General features: G+C 35.8%; 1 protein-coding gene across 2 annotated transcripts in view; it reads left to right on the forward strand.

Moving 5' to 3' along the window:
- PLCL2 (phospholipase C like 2) overlaps positions 1–24,970 on the forward strand; it is a 98,817-nt gene that overhangs the window by 44,605 nt on the left and 29,242 nt on the right. For both annotated transcript variants that reach the window (XM_080579654.1, XM_080579655.1), the window contains 2 exons: positions 12,304–14,790; positions 18,233–18,436. In XM_080579654.1, coding sequence (XP_080435780.1) covers positions 12,304–14,790; positions 18,233–18,436 — 2,691 coding nt within the window. The remainder of the gene's footprint in view (positions 1–12,303; positions 14,791–18,232; positions 18,437–24,970) is intronic.

Consider the following 24,970-nt stretch of genomic DNA (forward strand, 5'->3'; position numbering starts at 1 on the left):
TTATCATTTTCTTCTAAGTAATGTGACTGAAGTAGCAACTTGAAGAATTTGCAAGACAATCTTCCTCTGTTTAGCAAGTAGTATGTTTTAAAAAGTTTCAAGTTTTATAATTAATTTAATACTGGCTTATGTACATGAACTGTTCATGTCATTGAAGAGTTAATATTGGTAATGGTCACTCTCTTCTCTGACAAAAAGTAGCCCGAGTTGCCTCAAACCACAGAAGCAGAACAATAGAGCTTGTGAAGTTCCAGCTCTTTCTTTAGAATTACCTTATGAAATTTGTCCAATTAACATTAGTCAAGAAGCTGGTCTGAAGACACTGTTCATCAATCACTACAATGAAGCAAATCAGTTGAAGAATAGGAAGCTGTAGGGCAGAAATAACGATAATTTTTAGAAGAAAAACAGTCTACATTTTATTCCTCTTCAACTTGAGTGTGGTACTTGGATGAAGTAACCCTTAAGGAATAATTTTACTTACCTTTTTTATCTTGGAAAACACCGAGTGACAGGAAGGGACACGAAAAAGACACCAAGAGCTTTCCAGGATAGCAGATGACACTTGGATTGAAATTTGGACAAAATGTATGAATTGGCAGTACAGGTAGATGTGAATGTTTTGCCAAATGAGTGAAAGGGAAATGGTGTGATTTAGTCCATAATCTTGTGCTGAGCGGTACAGTGGGATGAAATGTATGGGTGCATGAAAAAGTTCAGCCCTTTCAATTACATTACTGTGACATGGTCAATCTGCTGTACGTTTTTGTGAGTGTAAGTTTTTGACAAGTAAGGGAATATCATTTAGACTATGTAACAGCAGAGCAGAGGCAGCATACTCTTCTGCTGTATGACTAAATCAGTAGTTTATAAGAAACACTATTCTCGCTTGTTGGCTGCATTTGCAGCATTGAAAAAACATGAATCTTGCCTGCATGGAGTAACATGTTCTTTTCCATAATATTTTCTACTTATTATTTAGATTGATGTAACTTAAATTGTATCATAAAGTAGGTAATGGTGATGGCACTCTAAGATACACACTTCACAAACTACTTTTTGTCAGGTGGCTTATCCTAATGTCTTCCTTATCCCTGGGTGACATACAGAACATGGGAACCTGAAGAAATAGAATGGTGATGTTCATAAAATGAAACGTAATGCAGTTAATTGCAATTAATTTGTTCGGTATAGTTCTTTTTCTACTCCTTAACTTCTGAATTCAAAGGAAATGGAGTACAATTATCTATTGTTATATCTAAAATAAAGGTGATTTTATGGAAAAAAAAAAGTGCAGAAAGGCTTTAGCACTCCAGCTCTCACTGAAAATAATTTCCCTCTTGGGATTGCAAATGACCTTCAGCGTGACCCCTCAGAAGGATTTCCTCCTTGTGTTCTTCAATTCTACCATTTTAAATTATAACAGGGCGTAGAATATACCATACTATATAACATGCAATCGTGTTACTTTTAGTAATTAAAACTTAGATTCTTCACAGATAGTTTAATTAAGTTGTTCGTAACTGATTCAACACTTTCCTTAATTTGTGAACAGAGGACTGCCACCTCTATCTTCATTTTTCAAAACATCTTCAGTGAGTCTTGTTTTTTTGCACCATTGCCAAAGTTTCTGAAGCCTCACATAATACATCTTCGTTTGTTCGGAAGTAATGTAAAAGCAGTAATCTTTAACTTTTGATCAACACATTGTGTTTGCACATATCTGCACAGAAATTTCCTTGTGGGTTGTGAATCAGATAGGATAGTATCTGAGCCTGCTAGGTAGGAAAGTTGGTCAAAAAACAGCAACAAAACACCAAAAAAAACCACCCAACAACAACAGCAACAACAAAAACCGCATCTGTGATAAACTTTGGTAAAGATGCTGGCGAGGCATTACCAACAGGAGTAGGAAGGGGCATGGGGGATTGAGCCAATGCTCTCACAAGCACCTCTTGCTGGTCCTCCTTCGTTTTCCTCTCTGATGCTCAAGAGGAGCAGCGAAGAGAGGTGAGGTGCCTTTCTGCAGAGCCTGTGCTTTATCCGAAATCACAGAAATCTTAAATGTGAGTATTGTGTTACCTTTGTAAGTCACCAACTTTCTGCATTTTTGCCTTAAACTGTGAAGCCTGACAGCTGTTACAGAAGTTACTTATTTTGCCAATTCAAGCAAATTGTTGTTTATGCCTGAAACAAGAAACTGAAAAATGCTGTGCTTTCTAGCAGCAGAACTGACTTGCAGCTATGAATACTTGAAAAATCTGAGATTCATCTGCAGAATGATTGCTCTGCTATTCTGCATATTAAATCTTGTCGACAGGTCTTGGTTAAAGTGTTCATGAAAAAGAATCTTAGCTGTATTATTGGGTATTTAAAACATAGAAGAACTGAAAGTGAAACCCCTCAGATCTTAAATTGTTGTGCATGTGTGCAGGAAGAGTGTCTTGTTTTTTTAAAGGATGACAGCAAAGACTCAGGGGCTTCTTCATTCGTGAGTCTTACTGAACCCTGTTGAGCCAACTTGCTCAATAGATTCCTCCAGTATATTCATCTGAGTGTCAATTTTGTCATCTTCAGTTATTCTTGAAGCTGAAAGCATGTAGAAACTATTATTCCTTTTCCTGATCATCAATGCCTGAAAAAATAAATGCTTATAACAAACATCCATTTTGATATAGTACTTTAAATGGTCTGTTTGCCATATTTTAAGTGTAATTTCTTCTTAGATGAGACATTAGGAGAGTGAAATACTTTCTAATTAATTGACTGGGGCTTTTGTTTTCATGCCATTAAGTCATTTTTAACAGCTTTCTGTCAACGTAGTTTCCTCTATCACAGTTTAGGACTGAACATTACATGTACCTGGTTTTCATAAATAATTATAGTAGTTTACATGAGTTGGGTTAAAATATTGTTTGTCTGGATCCAAAATGTACATGCTTTGCTTTTACTGAGTTTGTGAAAACTGGATTCCTGTGTTGCTCCATTGGAGGTGCTACCCAGAAACCTGAACTGTAACTGATTCAATGAATTAAAACTTAGGCTTTCATGCCAAGCATAACTCAGTCTTTGGCTCTCTCAGTGCTCACGGCAGTGTAGGCAGTTTCCTTTGATGCTTCTTATTTATTTTCTTTTGAGATCAGACTTTTCTTCCCTTTCCCCTTCTCACCAGTGTTGCAAGTTAACCTCTGAAACCAAATGACCCTTTATTTTAACACCGTAAATATGTGCTTACTGGATGTTCTTACATATGAAAGAATGCCTCAGTGGTGTTTGAATGTCATTTTTACTACCATATTTTAATATTCAGATATAATATTCTCATTATGTATATTACTTTATAAATGGAGCCATGTTTCTCTGAGTTACAGCAGTTGCTGCTTAAAGGCAAACACGCTTGGCAGCATAAAATTTCAGAATGGAGATTTAGTTGTTACAGCTGATTTTTTAAATTTATAAATGCTACCAGTCAAAATCAAACATAGCATAAGTAGTTACAACTTTATTTTCAGCAGAGTAAGCAATATCAAACTGTTTGCTTTCTTTTGAGAAACATATGGAATGGATTTATGTGTGCTGAATTAATATATATTGAAATACCACTTTGATTTAATGTTTTGTTTTTAAAAAGCTAATTCATGGATCCTCAAGAGATCAGGCATACATTTTGCTGCTAAATACACAGCCTTACGAAGAGATGGCTGAACTATTTTGGTACGAAGTCTCTGTTGTGGTTAAAACTGAGGATCAGAATTAAAACTTCAAAACGCCTGTTGAAAACTGGGAGGAACAGGAGTGCTCAGTGTAATCCCTGTTCTGTCATTTAACTGAAAAACCTTTACAAGGTAAGCTGTAATCACTTTTCTAGTTCTCTATATAGAACTCACCAATACGACTTGCAGTACCAACAGTTACCAATATTTAACATTTCAAAACACGAAATGTGCTCACGCTGCTATAGCTGGACTGACCTGGAGTTAGGATGTTCTCCTACCCTGCTCAGCCTGTGTCAGCTTTAAGACCTGAGGGAGAAGAACAAGTGCCAGCACGTGTGTGTGTGAGCGTTTCGGAGATCTTTGAGGATGAAGTGTCTTCCTCCTAGCAGCAGTTCACAGCGAGCTCTCTGGTGACATGCTGGTGACACGCATCTGAATGTTGAAGAACCTAAGAATACATAAGACAGCAGCACAAAAAAAAAAAAGCGTATACTTCTGATGAGCTGATGAAATGACTAACAAAACTGTTCTGTAAGAAGTTTTCCAAGGAAATCCTTAGCCTAGACTTCGTTTGCAAAACCATATCCTGTTATTTTCCTGCTCATCACAGTCGGTCTTTAACAGAGTTAAATCGTCTGCTCTAGAGGAAACTAGGGCAATGCAGGCTACCATTCTTCTCTGCACTCTCTAATAGATAGTGTAGTAGGGATCTCTCTCACATAATATATAATATAATCATAATTTTCTGGTGTCCCATTTTCTGGGAGTGAAGCAGAACTAAATGAGCCACAGGAGCCCTGAGAGCCTCAATTCTGTTATTTTATGGTGGTGAGGTTCGTTCTTTCTCATGCCTTGCCTTTATATTCATTAAGTTTATGAGATTTTTGATGTCCATTCTGTGTGGTGGACCAAGATGAGAGATTTTGTTTTCCCTGATGACTCGACGTTATGTTATCATGTCTTGTAGGATCTCATTTCAACTGAACAGTTTCAAATGCATTAATTTTAACCAAATTAATTTCTTGATAAGTGTGATTCTGTTCTTCACTTCCATTTTTAATCAATTCTCTCTTTCTAGTTGTTACTTTGATCCAGCTCTGATACTTAAATGTTCACATGGCAAATTGTTTCAGCTCACTGAAACTGCAGAAAACTAATTCAACAAAAAAAAAAGTTTTTTTTTTGTTTCCAGAGCTAGTGAGGTGAATTCATACACTGTATGTCAGACAAGCACTGATGCTGGCCTAAGGAGCTGGGGTGGAGAGAAAGAAGGTGCAGCTGGGGCAGGATGAGGAAGAGACAGGGCAGAAAAAATTAATTTGGGGTTTGAAGAAGGAATACCAACACTGGGTGAGACATAACCTCCCCTTCTTGTTGGTGTGAAGCCGTTGGTTTAGCTGTAATAATCTGAATATAGATCACTTTTGTTTGAAGATTGAACTAAGATTTCCTTCAATAATAGATTTCCTTTAGTAATAGAAGACAAAAATATAATGATTTGTTACTTGTTCAGCTAATCTTCTTATTTTTCTTTGCCTCTCATTGTTGCTTCTAACATTGCGTACTGGGTCCAGCTGGGGTCAACCCACCACATGCTGAAAAAATATAGTTCTCTTAAAAGACTTCTGCAAACAGCAGCTATGACATGAATGCAAGTTTGGAGAAATATTTAAATGCTGAGCTCAAATATAGTGATTCACAATGAGTGGGAGGCCCAGTGTTTTCAAAATAGCTGATGTTTTGTCTCCCCCCAAATGCCTGTTATTTCAGTTGAACATTCTTTACTTTGTCTTAAATACAACTGTTGAGTGCTGTGTGCCATTAAGCAGGAGCTACAATTCAATTCAGAAGCTATTGTACTCGATGTGAATTAATATATGTTGTTTCTGAAGTGTTTGGGATTCTGTCAGCTGAACTGTTAATTACTTGGAGAGTTTTTTCTTATTTTGATTTTCACATGCTCTGCAAGCTTTAGACAGCTGTGTTAAAGCACTATAACATGCTTACGTTTTAACTTGAAAATAGTACTAAATATACAGTAGTCTTACAGGCTTATGAAAAAAACCTTTTGGAGCCTGATCAAAGATTCTTGTTTCAGCTAAATTTGGATTTAGAATATGCCTTTACATTTCCATCGAATTTTTCTTAGGCTATAGTTTTTAAACATTCCTAAACTTCTTGGTGTGAACCAGTTTAAAAACAGAATTTATATAATCTCAAATACAAAAAAAGGCTATCAGAAGTCATAGCATGCATTTACTAAAACGGCATTTTTGTACATTTCTTATACTGGGCAAGTAAAACACATACATACATCTATTCATGGAAGTTATGGATTATGTATATATATAATGTCAAAAAGCTTTAGCTAGTGCCTCAAAGGAGATGTGTTGTTTCAGCAAAACTAAGCACATGTGTCCTTTATACTGGAGAACTCCCAATGAATAAAATTTTAGTCTGCTTTGGTCTGTAGACATGCTTGGAAGAAGTGCTGCTCTCATATTTTTCAATTAAATGTAGTTTAATTCATTGGCTTGTTTTTATATGCTTTTTTTCTATACTGTTAAAACTAATTCATGACCTCACTTGGTCCAGTGCCATTAATTTGTATGCCTGATTGTGTGTGATGTTTAGCTTTTTATCACTTTCAAAAAGGAATTCCTTGTGGTTTTAATCGTATAATCATCAATAAAATGAAAAAGTAATTCTGTATATTTTTCATTTGGAAAAGATAGAATGCCATGCCCCATTGCCTTCATCAGAACCAGAATTTTAAACCAGGGATAAGGAACACTGTAACTTAAAACCAAAACAATTTAACTGTAATTTTCAAATAAACTTTCCTTTTTCCTTCATGCTATTTATGTAAGTATTTGTAGATGTGGTCCATATTTCAGATGAGTTTCAGGGGAATATTGTTGGCCTGCAATAAGGTGGAAGCATTAACTTGAGAAGATACATACATAATTTTAACATAAGTATTTTACATTAGTTACCTTTACATCAGCACTATCACATTTGGAAACAGAAAATACACCTCTCACTTTTTCTCTAACTGTATGTAACTTTTAAAATCAGTGCTAGATTTTGTGTAACAGAGGTGTAAAGTTTCTGATTTTAGTTGCCAGTTCCTTTTTTTCCTTCTTTTTCTACTGACTCTCACACACAAAAACTTCCTTAGCTTCTTTTATAATGCTCCATGTTATGTTCTGGAATGAGCTGGCAGCCGTACATAGGCAATCAATACATAATAATGATTTATTTTTTGTGTGTTTGCAAAAATAAATGAGTATGTTTATTATTGCCATATTGGTTGAAGAATCTTTTTTGAAGAAAACTCTAAATATTTTTGCAATGAAAAGAGAAGGATAATATGAAACCGATGTTGTATTTGTAACTGATGTGCTGTCTATGTCTGTATTTATATCTCTAAAACCACAGGCGAAAACTTAGAAAAGAATGAATTACTGATATTATATTTCTTATTAAAGTGCATGTAGAAATTGAATGTTTCAAAATATTGCCTTAAATACTTGTGGGTTTTCGTTTAAATATATGTAGCCATATATAGACACACCTGTGTGCATCCTCTAGTATAAATAAGATCTATAAAATTCAGAGTTTTCTGCTTTGCACGGTTCTGAAGAAAAATGCTTAGAAATCTTAAATAAGCAAAGCTTCTATTTATTTATTTGTTAAGCTAACCACTTCCTGAGATAGGCTTATATTACAGGCTAGGTGATTTTGCAATTGCTGCTGAATTGCATTTGAAGAAGACGGGCAGTTTTCACACTCGAATGGGCCACTTAAGCATCACATAAGCTATAAAAACAAGCCATCAATGAGTTATATAAAATGTGCGAAGAGCAGTTACCCTGTATGTTCATTGTGAAGATCATTAGATTCTCTGTTCCTATCATAAAGTGATGAATTGTGGTGAAACTGTTAGTATAGATTTCATTAAACTACTTCTATAGCAGCTTATATGCTAGATGACATGAAATAATAGTGTGATTTAAAACAAAACAAAAACAAACCGGCAAACCCTGCCATGGCCTGTGTTCTCACCTGCTCACGTGTAATTGTTCAGAATATTGCCACGACACTGACCCTCAGATTCACAAACATTTCACTTTATTCAGAACTTATATGCAAAAAAATGTTTTGTGTCAAAGCTGTCTAGACACTGTAAGCGCTTGCAGTCATGTTACTACTCTTGTATGTACATTGCCATCTCTGCGAGGCTGAATGGCTCGGCATCTGAGCCTGTGTGGGATTAATTAACTAGGCATTTGGGGGACCGCGGCTCTTGAACACTCTGTGCTGTCAGTGCCACAGCGTGCAGGGGTTTCTTCAATGCTGTCGAAACTCAGCCACAGTCAAAAAGTCTGCAGGGAGATGCTGGGTTTGAGCGCAAGGTGGCTTGTGCTGGCTTCCATGTATTCGCTTGGTTGGCAGAGCACTCACTTGCGCAGAGTGCTTGGGCTCCAGTCCCTCCTGCCTGAGGATTTTCAGACCTGCAGCTCCTCGTGTGCTGGGCGAATGGTCTCAAGACTGGGATGGAGCTGCCTTCTGTGCTTCTGCTGAACTGCTGGCGCATAACCACAAAAGGAAACGTTGTGTGGGTGAAGCATAAACAAGGGAGGTGGCCATTCCTCCCTGTGTGCGGTGTTCTGGTCCCAACTGCACCGGCTGCTCGTACAGTTAGCTTCTGGAGTCACCAAGTGAGGTGTTTGTAGAGTATTGATACCAGGAACTTTCACTTCCCGGACGAGTGCTCTAAAAATGTGTCATTCTACCACTTCCTCTTAGCATTGTTTCTTCTCTGTACCAGAAGGAGTAGCATGCATATAGTAGCGGCCTATATGCAGACAGAGGCCTTCATCTTCAAATCCCAGGTAGCATAACTACCACATCAAAACCACAGGTAGCTGCGTGAGTTGTGGGGAGCTGGGATCGCAGACACCCCCCTCAGAAGCCAGCAGTGGGATGTGAGGATCCTTCCGAGCGGCCTGGTGCTCCCTTGGAGCTCCGGCTGCAGGCCCCTCATCTCCCACCCTGTGCAGGTTGGGGGCTGCCTTGGCGCTGTAAATTTCACTCCAAAATGTTTTAAATGGTGCTATACTGAGCAACACCTGAACTTCTGGCTAATTCTTTTTTTGTAAGTTGTGCTTTCGTAGTCACATAAGCAGTTCTTTGTTTCTACCATGAGAGAAATAATAATAAAAGTTACCATGGAGAGACTCTTTAAACAAGAGTCTCTTCCCAGTGTGCGCTTTTAAGCCTTTTTCTCCTGTTGTCTCTAAGTGCCATAGATGTCAGCTGGGGTTATTTCTGGCTTTTAAACTGCTGGATGCTTTGCTTTCTGTAGGCACAACTCCTGGATAAACTAAACTCTTTGTGCTGTTTCTTGTACCAGTTTTATCTGTGGTCTGCTCTGTGTCTCAAAATTTGGTGCAGGTGACAATGGATGTGGCACGTGTTTTTGGAGATGTATGGGTGCTGTGGTTGTTCTGGTTTCGATGGACAGAATTATGCATCCACAGTCTAGAGGCAGTCTCACTTCAAGCATCCTGAAAAGTATTGAGCACACTGCAAGTCCTGTGAATGCTGAGCAGTCACTCCTGTGTTTTCAGAAAAGTGCAGTTTGCTGATCTGTCAGGCTTTATGATTTCAGTCAGACCTAAGGCCATGAGAGACCAGATCCAGCTCATGAATGCCACCCCACTTTCAATGAGAAATACGGCACGTCATATAGCAGAATATGTCTCCTTTTTCATGCCAGACTGTATCTCCGAGGCTCACAAACCTGTTAAATACAGTGTATGCACACACTATGCAATTGCATTTTCAGCTTACGAGTGAGAGTTTGTTTCTCTTTGGACAGTCTTTTATTTGGTGGATAGTTCTGGGCAGTGTCTCAGGGAAAATATCCTTTAAATTCTTTTGTTTATGCAGATTGATTGTGACTGTCATGTTTCTGTTAGGACAGGGACTCGCACAAGTGACTAGCTCAGAATCATTGACCTCTGGAGAAGCAAAAGCTTATGATCAGTGTTCTGGAGCTCAGAGCTGTGTGAATCTCTGCAGTGTATTTTAAAATCTGTTTTCACGGTCATCACATTCAGAGAGTGCCATCAGGCTTTCCCAAAAGGGGAAATTGCTTTGCCCTGCAGAAATGTAGAATACTGTTAAAGTGGCCTCAAATTTGTCTAGCAGGCAAGCAAAGTAGTCTTACAGGTAATAGATTGAATTATTTCTCTAACACACATATGCAAACCCCAGTTCAGTCTTTAGGAAACAATGTGTGGGAATGGGTTTTCATTGAGATAGACCTATTTAGATCAGATGGCGTCAAGAAATAGCACATTTTTTCCCCCTTTCCATTTGGTGTCTTGGATCAGACACAATCCTCATCATAGAGAAAGGCATAGACCTTCCTTCTGTTTGAAAGTACTGATCATGGTCAACCAAGAAAATACTTCCCAAGCCTTGATGTTTCTTGTATCAGGATGTTATCCTTCATCTCTCACTGAAAGGTTCAGGTATGATACTGGTGACTGAGAAATCTGGAACACTATGCAGTTTCAGCATACTTCATTCCAAGGCCTAAAATACTGGACAGGAACTTCATTGATCATTTCTATGGAGCTGTCCTTTTCTATTTCTTAGGTTAACTATGTAGATGAGGTAGGCTTAAATAGAACTAAAACTTTTGTAAACAAAAACAGCATTTGTAGTTTTTTTTTAAATTAAGGAAACTTGCCTTTGTCTGAAAGCATTCTTAATGCCCAAATTACATGTAATGAGATTCCAAGGGTCAGTCCTGTGCGATATCCATTGCAGGGGTTTGGTCTGGAGTTAGAAATAAAACAATCCTTTGTAGGGTTCTTAATTTTTACTAGACTCTCCAGAAGTTGCCTGAAGCAGATTCTGCTGGCATTAAAGGTGCGGAAATCATATGTTGATTAATTTTTCCAAACGTGGAACCACAAATACTAAGTTTACTTTACTAATCATTGTTTTCAATGACAAGCTTTTCGATGCTTATGAATTAAATTATAAAAACAGAATTGTACAGTTTTAATTCAATGAAATAAAACATACAGTATACGTGACCTGAACTGGAAATGCATTCTCTCTTGAATCGTTTTTATTTGAACATCTGTTCAGCATTGTAGTCATTAAAAGTTTTCTTTTCCTCCCCTTTCTGCCATATAAGTGATGCTAATTTGCACTGGAACATACTTCAAGTGGAAAACTATTAGAGGGAAAATCAATGTTCCTGTTGTACAAATCTGGAAAAGTCATTTTTTGAGCGAAACTGGAATATAAGAACATTTCTAAATAGGGTATCTATCATAAAAAGATTATTTCATGAAAATATTTCAGACTAAAAGTCAGTTGGAGTTTCTTCTCAGTACATACAACCTTTAAAAAATCGCAGCATTTTTTATTATGAAAAGAGATGCAGATAATGGAAACAGTTTTAAGTTCTGTTCTTTCTCAAGAATTTGATTATACTTAAATGATGTGTTATTGACTTACATGCACTTGTTTGAATCAATGTAAACAGCAGATAGAACGAGCTAAATGACATTATTTTCCTTCTTCATTTTTTGTTTGTTTAACGGCTTATATATTCAGTTTTCTACGAAGGTATTTCTAGTAGACTAAGGACTCAGGGTTCTTCCATTGTTTTAAGAGCAAAGGCGAACCACTTTTGCTTCCCTTCCTGACCAGGTCTTGCATTTTCCATTCAAGTTCTTTCTAAGGATGTGCATCATCTTTGGAACTGGTTAACCTTCAGTCCTCTCAGACAGTTCCCTCCTGAGTCACTGTCATATTTCCTGAAATTCAGAATGTAGAGTGAATTATCTGCTCCAGTCGTTTCACTTGTGTAGCAGTGTAGCTTGTTAAGACTAATGTGGATATTTTTCTAATATGGGGGTGGGATGCATGTGACAGTGCTCTAGACAGTCTGTGGGAAGAACATGGATGGGTGCAGTAGAGGATGGAGCTAAGCATGTTTAGTGCTATTATGTCTGTATGCTTAGATTAGCACCACGTCCTATTAATTTTATGTAGTCAGATGTATATTGTTTCTTTGGTGTTCATGAGGACCCTGTTGGCATGGTGTTAAACCATTGTATTGTGTACTAACAAAGTTCTGCAAGTATCTGTATGACTATGTGAGGACTAAGAAGAAAGGTTACTTCTTACTGTCTTGGCTGTAGAACCTACTATATATTTCAATAGGTTATTATTTATAAAATAACATGTATATATACAGAATTATTATTTCATTAGCATTTAAAACTTGCTTTGTTTGATTTTGTGTTAATGAAAAATATTAAAAAAAAAGACCCTGGAAAATCATGTCTATACAGAAGAGCAAACACTAAGCCATTATTAATATTTTCATTTGTGATGATTCCAATAAAAATTTCCAGCTTACTGGTCATCACACGTGGTAGATGTTTTTGAACTACTTTATGAACTTTCATCTGTAAGTTAACACCTATTTCAATATTGAGCAAAATCTTATTGATATATGTTTTCTTTTCTTCCCCCCCTTGTTTACCAGGATGGTACGAAACAAAAACGAGAACGGAAAAAGACTGTGTCGTTTAGCAGTATGCCAACTGAGAAGAAGATCAGCAGTGCAAGTGACTGTATAAATGCGATGGTTGAAGGCTCTGAGCTCAAAAAGATTCGATCCAACTCTAGGGTGTATCACCGATACTTCCTTTTAGATGCGGATATGCAATCTCTACGCTGGGAACCTTCAAAAAAGGATTCTGAAAAAGCAAAGATTGATATTAAATCAATCAAAGAAGTAAGAACAGGAAAAAATACAGATATTTTTCGCAGCAATGGAATATATGACCAGATATCAGAAGACTGTGCATTTTCAATTATATATGGAGAAAACTACGAGTCACTAGATCTTGTTGCAAACTCAGCAGATATTGCAAATGTTTGGGTTACTGGCTTAAGATACCTGATTTCTTATGGAAAACATACTTTAGATATGATAGAAAGTACTCAAGATAATATGCGGACTTCATGGCTTTCACAAATGTTCAGTGAATCAGATGTAGATAATTTGGGACATATACCCCTCTGTACCGCTGTGCAGTTTATAAAAGACTTAAATCCTGGTTTGAAAACAAATAAAATTGAACTAAAATTCAAGGAGTTACATAGATCAAAGGAAAAAACTGGTACTGAAGTAACAAAAGAAGAGTTTATTGAAGTTTTTCATGAGCTTTGTACCCGACCTGAAATCTATTTCCTCTTGGTTCAGTTTTCAAGCAATAAAGAATTCCTAGATACCAAGGACCTTATGATGTTTTTAGAAGCAGAACAGGGTATGGCACATGTCACGGAAGAAATAAGCCTTGAAATTATTCAGAAATATGAGCCAGCCAAAGAGGGCCAGGAAAAGGGTTGGCTGTCTATAGATGGTTTTACAAATTACCTTACTTCACCAGACTGCCACATATTTGATCCAGAACATAAAAAAGTTTGTCAAGACATGAAACAGCCGTTATCTCATTATTTTATAAATTCATCTCATAATACATACTTGATAGAGGATCAGTTTCGAGGGCCTTCTGATATCACAGGTTATATTCGCGCTCTTAAAATGGGTTGTCGAAGTGTTGAACTGGATGTATGGGATGGTCCAGATAACGAGCCTGTGATTTACACAGGCCATACAATGACGTCACAGATTGTCTTCCGTAGTGTGATTGACATTATTAACAAGTATGCATTTTTTGCTTCAGAATATCCTCTTATTTTGTGTTTAGAAAATCATTGTTCTATTAAGCAGCAGAAAGTGATGGTACAACACATGAAGAAAATTTTGGGGGACAAACTACATACACAGTCTCCAAACGTTGAAGACTCTTATCTTCCATCACCAGAATCACTTAAAGGGAAAATACTAATTAAAGCAAAGAAGCTTTCCTCTAATTGTTCTGGACTAGAGGGAGATGTTACAGATGAAGATGAAGGAGCAGAAATGTCACAGAGAGTGGGGAAAGAGGGTGTAGAACAACAAAACTCTTTGACTGGGAAACGATTTCAGCTCTGCAAAGAGCTCTCCGAGTTGGTAAGCATATGTAAATCAGTTCAGTTCAAAGAGTTTCAAGTTTCATTTCAGCTCCAGAAGTACTGGGAAGTGTGCTCATTTAATGAAGTGCTTGCTAGCAAATATGCCAATGAAAACCCAGGGGACTTTGTAAATTATAACAAACGTTTTCTTGCCAGAGTTTTTCCCAGTCCTATGAGGATTGACTCCAGTAACATGAATCCCCAGGATTTTTGGAAATGTGGTTGTCAGATAGTAGCCATGAACTTTCAAACGCCTGGCCTAATGATGGATCTTAACATCGGTTGGTTTCGACAAAATGGAAACTGTGGCTATGTCCTTCGTCCTGCTATCATGAGAGAAGAAGTATCCTTCTTTAGCGCAAATACAAAAGACACTGTGCCTGGAGTCTCACCTCAGCTGCTTCATATTAAAATCATTAGTGGGCAAAACTTTCCTAAACCCAAAGGATCAGGTGCCAAAGGTGATGTTGTAGATCCTTATGTCTATGTTGAAATACATGGAATCCCTGCAGACTGTGCAGAGCAAAGGACAAAAACTATGCACCAGAATGGGGATAATCCAATTTTTGATGAAAGTTTTGAATTTCAAATAAATTTACCAGAACTAGCAATGGTGCGTTTTGTAGTACTGGATGATGATTACATTGGGGATGAGTTTATCGGGCAATACACTATTCCCTTTGAGTGTCTACAGACTGGTTATCGGCATGTTCCTCTGCAGTCTTTAACTGGTGAGATGTTGGCACATGCTTCCTTGTTCGTGCATGTGGCCATTACTAATCGAAGGGGTGGTGGGAAACCTCATAAGCGGGGCCTCTCTGTGAGGAAGGGCAAGAAATCAAGGGAGTATGCTTCTGTGAGAACATTGTGGATTAAAACAATAGATGAAGTGTTCAAGAATGCTCTCCAACCTATACGGGATGCCACGGATTTGAGAGAAAATATGCAGGTACAGTTTTTATGATGAATTTTTTAGTACTTTGTGTGTGTTTTTGTATTACGATGCATACGTAATACTTGTTTAGAGTCTTACTGCATTTTGTAACATGTTAATCAAGTCTAATGCTGAACAGCTTAAAAAACTGTTTATAGTAGAGCAACCTTTTAGGTGTTACCATCTATTGATGTTAACTTTCAATTCATAGACATATTTTGTTGCATGTGAACTGGAAATACTATTCCGGTGTTAGGCCTGTTGACCAGTCGTATGTCTTTAAAGGAATGTTAGATATACACTAGAGGAAAGTATAGCAAGATTTTAGCTTTAGAAAATAAATAGAAATGTAGGAGGAAGAAATCGCTGATAGAAAAATAATATATTCTGTATTTAAAAAAATTATCATACATGAGGGTATGTTTAGCACAGTTTTACTGAGGTTTTATTTTTTCTCATTCCCAATAGAAAGCAATATTTTCAGAAAAGTCATTTGCATTCCTTGATTCTTCCTAGCAACATTATATTAGAACTACATGGAATTAGATGGAAGGTATTAGAAGGCATTCGCTTAAGATTAGAAGAAATTACCTTACTTTATAGGTCATGTATATTAAACACATTGAATTTAAGGAAAAAATTCCAACTGAGGTGCTTGTTTTTGTTGAACCCAAGAGATCTCACTTCAAAAGTGCTAATTTTGGAGATTCTAATAAAGATTCCAGGGAAATAAGCCCTTTTTAGATCTAGATTAAAGAGGGCTGTAAAGTCGTATTGCATTTAGTAAAGCTTTTAACCATTTACAGACTTCCAATGGAATACCAGTGAGCAGTAAAATTCAGCATCATCATTTCAAATTAAGTGACCTATTAAATTGTCTTACATAATGTTAAGGGGAAACTGGTTAAGGAAATGTCTGAGACTTGATTCTGAATTTGAAAGGCACGTCAATGTAGATAAATTTTCTTCATGAATAATATTATATTGAAGAGATCTTAATAGTAGTACAGTTTTAAAATTAATTTCTTTTCTTTTGAAAGAAGACATGGGTTCAGCATTATGAATCTCCCCCATTCTACTTGATATATCAAATTACTGAATTAAGAAATTATTAAAAAAAGCAAAGGGGGGATATTTCGATTTCTAAAACTGTTAACGTATTGCAGGCAAGGTATTGAATGAGCTTTACCTGTAGCTCATCTATTGAAGTTTTTAGAATTATGTCATTTAACAGATATTGTATTTTATGATGGCTTTCAAGAAGGAGCTAGATCTAAGATTTGGAGAAACAGTGAAAACATGCAGGTTCTGTAGCTACTTCAAACTCGTTACTGCATGTCCTGTATTGTTTTCCAGAACTGCTATAATTTTGAGCAGTCTTTGCAGTATGATTTCTTTGAACATGAGATTTTGGAAGATATTTTATGAATTTCATTCTCTCAGTTTGAAAGTTGTGCTATCAACTACATTCATTATTATCATATCTCAAAGTGCTGTCACAAAGATATTTTAGGTACATGTGCAAATATTAATTTTGCGTAGCTTTACTGATAGCTTATATAATGTGCACAATTTAAACGCTGCATAATTGAAGGCTATTAAAAATAAGTAAACCACTAAAAATATATACCAGCTTATGTCAGGGAATGTTAATTTTGTTTATTTTTTTACTGCATAAATTTTGAGTTACAAATTATGATTTTTATGATACAGAAGTACATAATGTCCTCACAAGACAGATTCTAAGAAGCAAATTTAAATATAGACTGGAAGAGAAAAAAAAGTGTAGAGGAGTGAGTTTAAAGCATTCTCTAAATCCCTGTATTCATAGGAAGCCTTTTTTCATCTTTGTTATGTACTATATTTCTATGTCAAAAGTTGATGTTGTAACTTGTTATGTGGTCATCACTGATAAAAGTATACCATCAGTGATGAAACTGGATGCGATGTTGCATGTTTAACTTCCTTGACAGTGGGGCATAGTCTCTGAATATAGGGTTAGAAGTCCAAAGGCAAGAGTTACAGCCCTATCTTTGTCCTGCCTGCCGGCAAGTAACGTACTTTTTCCTTGTGTTTGCGCCTACCTCTCTGTAAAATTGTTGTTCGTAATGACTTACCCATGGTGTTTATCTCATACAAAATCAGCTTGAATAGACTTCCTAATGTCTTTCTTTTCAACTATGGAATTGTTGTATCATTAAGATGTAGTCTGGTTATTAGAAGTTTGTGTTTGCTGGACATGTACTAGATGCTACTAAACGTTTACTGAAGTGCACTGTAAGTGACTGTAATAGATATAATTGAGATACTCACATAACTTTGCATGAATATTCTGTACGTAGATATTTTGAAGTCTATTTTGTGTATTTTGTCTTGTAAAAAGAGAGCAAAATACTTCACATTTGATTCCTGTTAATGGTTCCCGTTAAAACCTTGATTCCATTAAGAATTCCATTAAGAGCATTTGTCTCTCAAGAAAGTTTGTCCAAAAACGAGCCAGCAGGATGGAAAGTGGTTTGATGAAAACAAAAATCTGTGTCCTAAATACTGGTCAGATACCCTACATGGGTTAGATATTAGAGAAAGGAGCACTGAGCACATTTGTAACTTAAATATACCATATTTTTGTGTTTGTTTCTTGCAGGAAAACAAACTCCAGACCTGCGAGAGATCACCAGCTCCCACTTGGTACAAAAATCCTAAATTCATTACAGTGCTGAGAACATTCCCATCATGGAATTTCAGTGGCTGCTTGGAGTCACATTGTATTTCCAATATTGGAAATTTTCCTCAAGTTTGAATACATACTTTTATATTCCACCATATTGGATACAAAAATATAACTATAATAAATTTGGGGCAAAGGTACAAAATTGGTATTTGTATAAAAGTACCTTAAAAATTCACTTAAGTGTGATTCTGTGATAGGAGTGACATCAGTAGTGGAGTGCTGGGTTTGTGACTCACACCAAATGGGAGCCAGCAGATCCGCAGCACGTCTGGATGATAGTTCAGGTATGTTTAAAGTTACAAATGGGCTGAATTCCTCCTTCCACTTCACTTGGCTTATTTGCAACATTCAGCATCTAATAGATTGTTTCTCTTGCTGGCATTTTAAAAGCTACTTTGCAATATCTTTCAGATTTTTTTCGAAATAGATAACCAGTATGTTTTAGAATGCATTTATTTGTATGTTTGATTTTAGTAGTCATATAGACCACACATACTTGTTTTAAACAGATTTTTGCTGTAGCAGGTATTGCATTCAGTTTGAATTTTTAACACTTCTGGTAAAATACATGTGTAATATTGACTGCTTTGGAAAACTGCCAATTCTTCAAGGAAAAGCTGTGTACATTGTAGCTCGGCTATTACAGTGAGGTATATTAACTTGAAAGAATAAGAAATTAAAATTCATATGTTGCTGTAAAGGAAACTCTTTCTTTCCTTTTTGCAGAATGCAGTAGTGTCATTCAAAGAATTATGTGGCCTCTCTCCTGTAGCAAATCTTATGCAGTGCATTTTGGCAGTGTCTACGCGCTTGGTCGGGCCTGATAATACACCCTTGGTAGTACTGAATCTCAATGATCAGTATCCGACTATGGAGCTCCAAGGGATTGTTCCAGAGGTCTTGAAAAAGATCGTAACAGCATATGACATGGTGAGTAGTCCTTTGTGGTTATTTTATAGGCTATCTGAAAGACTTTCTTCTTAGAATGTACAGTACCATGCCAGTTTTGGAGGGTCATTTTAACGTATGACTTCCTATTTCATGCATCATTACATGTGCTTGAAAGTTACTCCCATGAATGTACAGCAACGGGTAGTGTTTTCATATCAGGTAAAACAGAGAGATTAATATACTGCATGCAAATACAAATGTTTGTACACTTCAGAAGGCAAAGTGATTATAATCAAGAGGATGTAACATGAAGAGGATGTATTAATTTACCTGTTTTGCAGTAACTTGAAGCTGTCTGCATATCTGTAAACCTCTTAAAATTATTTTCTACTTTCCATTTTCATTTTGTGGACATTCATTTCTTTTATTGTTGACAGTGTAGAGAGAAAACTGTGAGGAAATGCTTTTAGGAACTGTAGCTTTAAAAGCAACTTGAAGTGTTGAAATCTGCACATGCCTTTTCATTTTCCTTTGCTATATCTTTCTCATAGATTGCATTTAATTAGCCATTTTTATATCTGTAATCAACTATAATGTTAATTTCAGCCCTTATATTCAGTAAATATGTAAATTGTGTCTTTAGAAACTGGAAATTAAACATTTTACAAGAAGGAAAGAAGAACTGATACATCAAGAAATAATAAATTGTATCTACCTAGTATTAATTTGAAGTATGGAAAGAAAAATCCATTAAGCAGATGAGTGTGATTTGAAATGTCCTCCTTATCTCCACCTAAGTAGTCTAGCACAGACTAATTAAGTTTTTATTTATTTATTTATTTAGTAATTGATATAATTTGATACATCATCTGACAATAAGGAAATGTTTCTAGGATAATTTTGCATTATTTTTATGTGTTAAAATGAGAAACCTCTCCTGGCAGGATCAAGGCACCATTTAAAAAACTGTCCTTGTTATTTAAATGGGGGTGGGGGGGAGAGAAACCAGTAACTCAGTTCCATATATATATATTTAAACTGTTTTTAAAGTACTTCTAGAATAAAGCTATACCAGAGTCTAAGAAGTACTCACTGATAATTAACAATTTAGGTAGAGCTTCTGTAGCTCAATGGTGATGTAAATACAACAGAATTTGGTTTGAGTGGCAGCACAGTTACAAGAAGATAGTGGTATATCCTCTTAGTGGTAGCTTATAGGATATCACTATAATTAGGATGGAAAAAGGCGTGATGGTTGGGATTACGCATATAACACGTACTTAATGAAGTTCTGTTTTGCTGATGGAAGCATCTCTACCCACAGTTTGTTCTAATGCAGCTGCTTGTTAGTTATTAAGCTATTCCAAGTATTTAAAATATTTTTATAAATCTGGATTTTTTTTGTTTGAATGATGTTTAGATAGAGGTGACTCATATCTCCAGAAAGCTTCACAATGCAAATTTGTTTTTTTTCTTTGTCTCTCACATTGCTTTTTTTCCCTTCATGCTATAGTCTGCACAGATTTGCATATATGTGGCTTTAGAAATCTATACTTCATTTTCATATATTAAAATAGTAGAATATTTATATAATAGCATGTTCAAAGCATTTTTCCATCTCCATTTCCGTAAATGGTAAAGACTCCATTTCATAAAAAGAGTATGATGTTACTTCTAACTTCTAGCTCTAAATAATATTGAAGATTAATCAAAATTATGATTATTTTAATCCAGTAAAGCTTACAGATGAAAATAATGAGATGCATTTCAATTTGTGAAACTTGGTCTGACAAATTGGACACAAGGTTTTAAGCAATTAAAATCAGTAGAAAATGACTACTGGAAAATGTAGTGAGCTATGGGAGCCATACTGATAGCTCTTGTTTCTGAAAACTCGTGGGGAAACAGTGGGAGACAACTACATCATCCTTTCCTCAAGAGAAGAAGATATGTGAAGCTATTTAGCTCAGATTTTGAAATTTGCTGTGGTGGCAGATGTTTAGAGTCCAATACTATCTTAGTGTTCTTTTTGTGTGTAAATTGTTTTGTGTTGTAAATTGTAGTTTGTGTAAATTGTGTTGGTTTTGGTGTAAATTAATATAGTAAACCCTCAAAAGGACACACTTTATCTGTCATTTATAAAACTCAATTGTTGGTTTTGGTTTGGGGATTTTTTTGACTCTGTTGATGAACAGGTGCGTGTAAAATTCAGCTTAATAATGAGAAGTCTTAATCCAGCATTAAGAAGGGGTAGATGTACTATCAAAGTAATGATTACATACTTTTGCTTTTGCTGGTTTAGGCTTCAGTATAGATGAAAATTATATTTCAGCAATGTTCTTCCAGTGTGTCAGCATGCTAAGTATGAAATTATGTTGATAACAGAGATTGGGTTAAATATTTATTAAATAAACACAGGTTAATACCATAAATGCATAGGTTGTCATTACCTTGCATGAATTTTGAATGTGGCAACTGTAATATTTTCAATGTAATTCTGCTTCAGGGTCAGAATATTTGGGGCAAATGAAGGAATCCTTACTTGTCAGAAATACTCTCCTCTTTATAAAATCATAATAGAAAAAGAAAGCAATATTCACCCAAGATTTTTAATTATTCAGAAGAATTTGTTTATGTTGAGAGTGATTCTAGGGCTCATCTTTGCTCTGTAAAGTGAGAAAAGAAATCAGACTTTTACAGTGAGACAGTCAGTTGCATTGAAATAATTACACAAGAGTGCAGTACTACAGGGGCATGTGCTCAGGAGAGAATATCTTCAGTTTAACACAGATACTTATAATTTTTAAGGAAACGGTGAGACAGATGATAAATGAATTAGCATATCACTAAATACGTTTTTTTATATATGTAAACAAATAGCACATAATACTTCAGTTGTCAGCATTCACTACTACATTAATGGAGGAGCTATAAATGATAAATGCTAGTACTATTTGTAGGTTAAAATACTGTCTCTTTGAGCTTAATGAGTAGTTTCACATCAGCGTTATTAAGACCAGAATTTCACCAAGCAAATAGGAGGATCTTCTGCTTTTATCCATGTTGTGAGAGTTGGGGTGTCTTTTAAGAAGAATGAAAAACAAATATAACTAGGAAGTTTTGAGAAAGACTGAAACTTAAGTTGCATATTTTTCTCTAGCGACACCATGCTCCTGAGTATTTTTACACCCTAACTTCTTTTCACTGTTTAACAATGTTTTATTTTTCCCTTTCGTTCATGAACTTCAGCTTCCTTTATGTGATACTTCAGCATGCACTCTGTTGGTGTCATCACACCCATCACTGATCAGTGCTGCAGACTGAAGCTTGGAGTTAAGGCAAGTGCCTCTTCCACACCATTGCATGTTTTTTTATGTCTTATGACCTTTAAGATAAACCGTAAGTAAACCTTAAAAAATTATACTATGGCAAGAGAAAAAAAAATATTTATCTTGTCCTAAGTCTGCAGCATTATTCAGTGATGAGTGTAATAGCACTGCAAAGATACAGTAGAGGATCATACAAAGGAAGCCAGATACTATTGAGAATTTGACTGTCTCTGTCTGTCCTTAGTGAAGGATGAAGTGTCCCACCTGAAGAAGACGAGGTTTTCTGAACTTTTTGGGCGAGGGTGTTTGCAAGCATAAGGGGAAAGCTAACACAGAAAACGCAGAGAACCGTACTTGCGTGAAAGAAGATAAAGTAGTGCTGCTACAATAATTAGGATTGTTATTAAATCCTAATCAGATAGTGCTGCTAGGTTCATTTTTTCACAGTTCCTTTTTTCTTTATAACACTGAGGTTATGTTGTAATTCAAAATGTATTCAGATGATAGTATAGGAGCTCTTTATTTGTTTCAAATAAAATGAATCACTTTTGTAAATGCAGCCTAGGGACAAGATCAAAAGCATGGCTATGTTTATTGATGGTGGGAGTTGTGAGATGATGAAAATGAGGGATAATAAAATGCATTAAAGCCTGTAAACCAGAATACAGAATCTGATTTGTGGTTAGTAATTCTACAGTAAGCTTACATCGGGTTACCTGATTGTTGGGTCATTTCAACTACTCACTCAAGTTATACAGCTGATTGCATATGCAATCATGTTGAAGTTAACTTCATGTTATGCAGTTGCAAATTTGGCCAATGATATAAATTAAATATGGTAGCCTATATTTTGAGCTTGAACGTGTCCATCCTGTTGGAAAGTAGATACTTTGATACTGCACGTAGAAGAATTATAGACTGGACCAGCACTAGCAGGGTTATTAAAAAAAAAATCTAAAAAGACTTATTATCAAGGTTTTGGTAAACTGTTAATAGTCCTCTCATATTTTGGCAGCTGCTCAATATCCTAAATGTTCTTTGCCTTTAAACCTCATCTTGATATCTACACAGATGAATTGTGGGGGTTGCTTCTGTATCAGACGTATTGGATTGAAGTTCATAATTCTGACAGAAACAAAAAATACATCCATCTTTCGTGGAATGTGATTTTTTCAAGGAATAATTAGCAGATCTGTTTTGAGTTATGCTTAGCTCATAAAATCTGTATTACCTTGTTGCTGATGTAGGTTGTTGGTTATGGTTACTTTCCAAATAACATGAGAAATCTCAGTCATTCTGTGGTTATTGAACTGTATTTTGAGAGAACATGTAGGTGAAGACTTTTCCACTTCATCTCAGTTTACTAATGTTCCAGACTTAATTAGTTGAGAAGCCTTTGTTCCGCAAATTACCCTTTGTAGTTGCAAACTTCTGTGCTAACAAAAGAAATACTAAGTCCAGTGCTGCTAATTACCAGTTTGTCTCCTAAGACATAATGAGTGAATAGATTGCTTTAGCTCTTGCATAACTTTGTTTTGATCTAAATATTAGATTTTTTTATTGTTGCAGAGAATTCTGAGTTCAAGATCGTCACCAATGTACTGTAATCAAATTCAGTCTTTGGATCTGGTGTGCTTTTAAATCACGTGATAGCATCTGACCTCTGTCTGCTTTGTGCACCTAAAGAAAATATTTTTCCATCTGGCACCTTTTCTGAGGAGTAAGCAACTGGCACAGACTGTGAAAGCTGTGCTTTCCCTAGCTGATTTAGAATGTTATTCTTGACTCAATTTATTCTGGAGTCCATTTCCATGGGCATTCCACATTACAAGGAATCCTCCAAAGAGTTGAAGTTGCGTGCAAATGAGGAAGATAGGATAGATATTTAACTGTACCGTGGTTAAATATAAAAACATAAGAGAGCGACTGTAAAGAATTTCATAAACAATATGCACAGACTTAAAAATAACAATAAATTATTTTCTGAAAGTACTGGGAACAGGAAGCCCATCAAAGAGTGTGTATGACCCCTAGTTGGTCAAAGTATAAAAGAAAGCTTCAGGAAAGAAATAAAACCATAAAACTAAATTATTTTTTGCATCCATGTACCTAGGGAGATTAAAGGTTCACATGAAACATTGCTTTATGAAGGAATCATTGGAAAACTCATCTCTAACTGAATTGCTGGTAGAAGAAATTACAAAGGAAACACAAAATGACTGAGAAAAAAAATACTAGAAAGAGGTGGTATTCATTCAAAGGTTCTCAAGGACTGATATATCCAAACTGCTAATTGTTGTGTGTATCCTCACACTTAAAACTGACTATCAAAGTTGTTAGTGTGGTGCCAGTGTTTTAAAATATTTCCAGGGGAAATCAAGAACTTACAGATCAGACAGCCTGTCATCTGTACTGTGAAAGTGGGTAGAAACTGTTTTGAAGAAGAGAATTAGTGGAAATATGAAAAAACATGTCGTATTGGTGAACAGTCAGTACAGCTTTTATAAAGTGAATGGCCCATTAATCTCTTGTAGCTCTTTGAAGTCAAGAAGCATGTAGACAAGGGAGCTTAGTCTGTTTGGGTTTTCCAAAAGCATTTGACAAAGTGCCTTTTCAAAAGCTCATATTGAAATGAAGTTATTATTAAATTTTTTTAGCCTCTTAAAATTCTTAGTTCTTCCCTGAAAGCAAGAGTAAATGTTGAACTTAACCAACAGGAAAATAACTGTTAAGACAGTTATTTATATTGATGGGGTATATTTTTCCAGTAAATGGGTTGTAGATTGTAGGTATATCTGCAAGAACTTTGATCTACCTGGCATAGCTAAATACTCTTGAAGATGTGTGTCTTCATGATGTCCGGAGAACTATCTTTATTTAGGTCATAAATGGATACAGTACATGTGAAGAGATCTAAGGGCAAACACAGATAATTCATTGCAATTTAATACTGCAAATAGCCTAGGTGATGTTTTTTGGCATGCTTAATAGTTGCAGATTCTGGTTTTTAAAATGAGTTTAAGTAGTTACTGTTTTTGTAATTGTTGGTCTGTCACAAGAACTATTGAAAAACAAAGTATTGATGGAAAATACGATGAATAGCTTGGGGAGTTTCTTCAAAAAGAGCTATGTTGTTTATTACTAGTTTTTATTTTCCTGTTTTATAACAGGACAGTCATTCTAAACTACAAGTTGCAATTATGCTTCCAAAACCAGAGTTGCAGATGATAACCTCAGATTATGT

This window comes from Anser brachyrhynchus (genome assembly GCF_964034855.1).
Source record: "Anser brachyrhynchus genome assembly, chromosome: 2".
NCBI classification, from domain to species: domain Eukaryota; kingdom Metazoa; phylum Chordata; class Aves; order Anseriformes; family Anatidae; genus Anser; species Anser brachyrhynchus.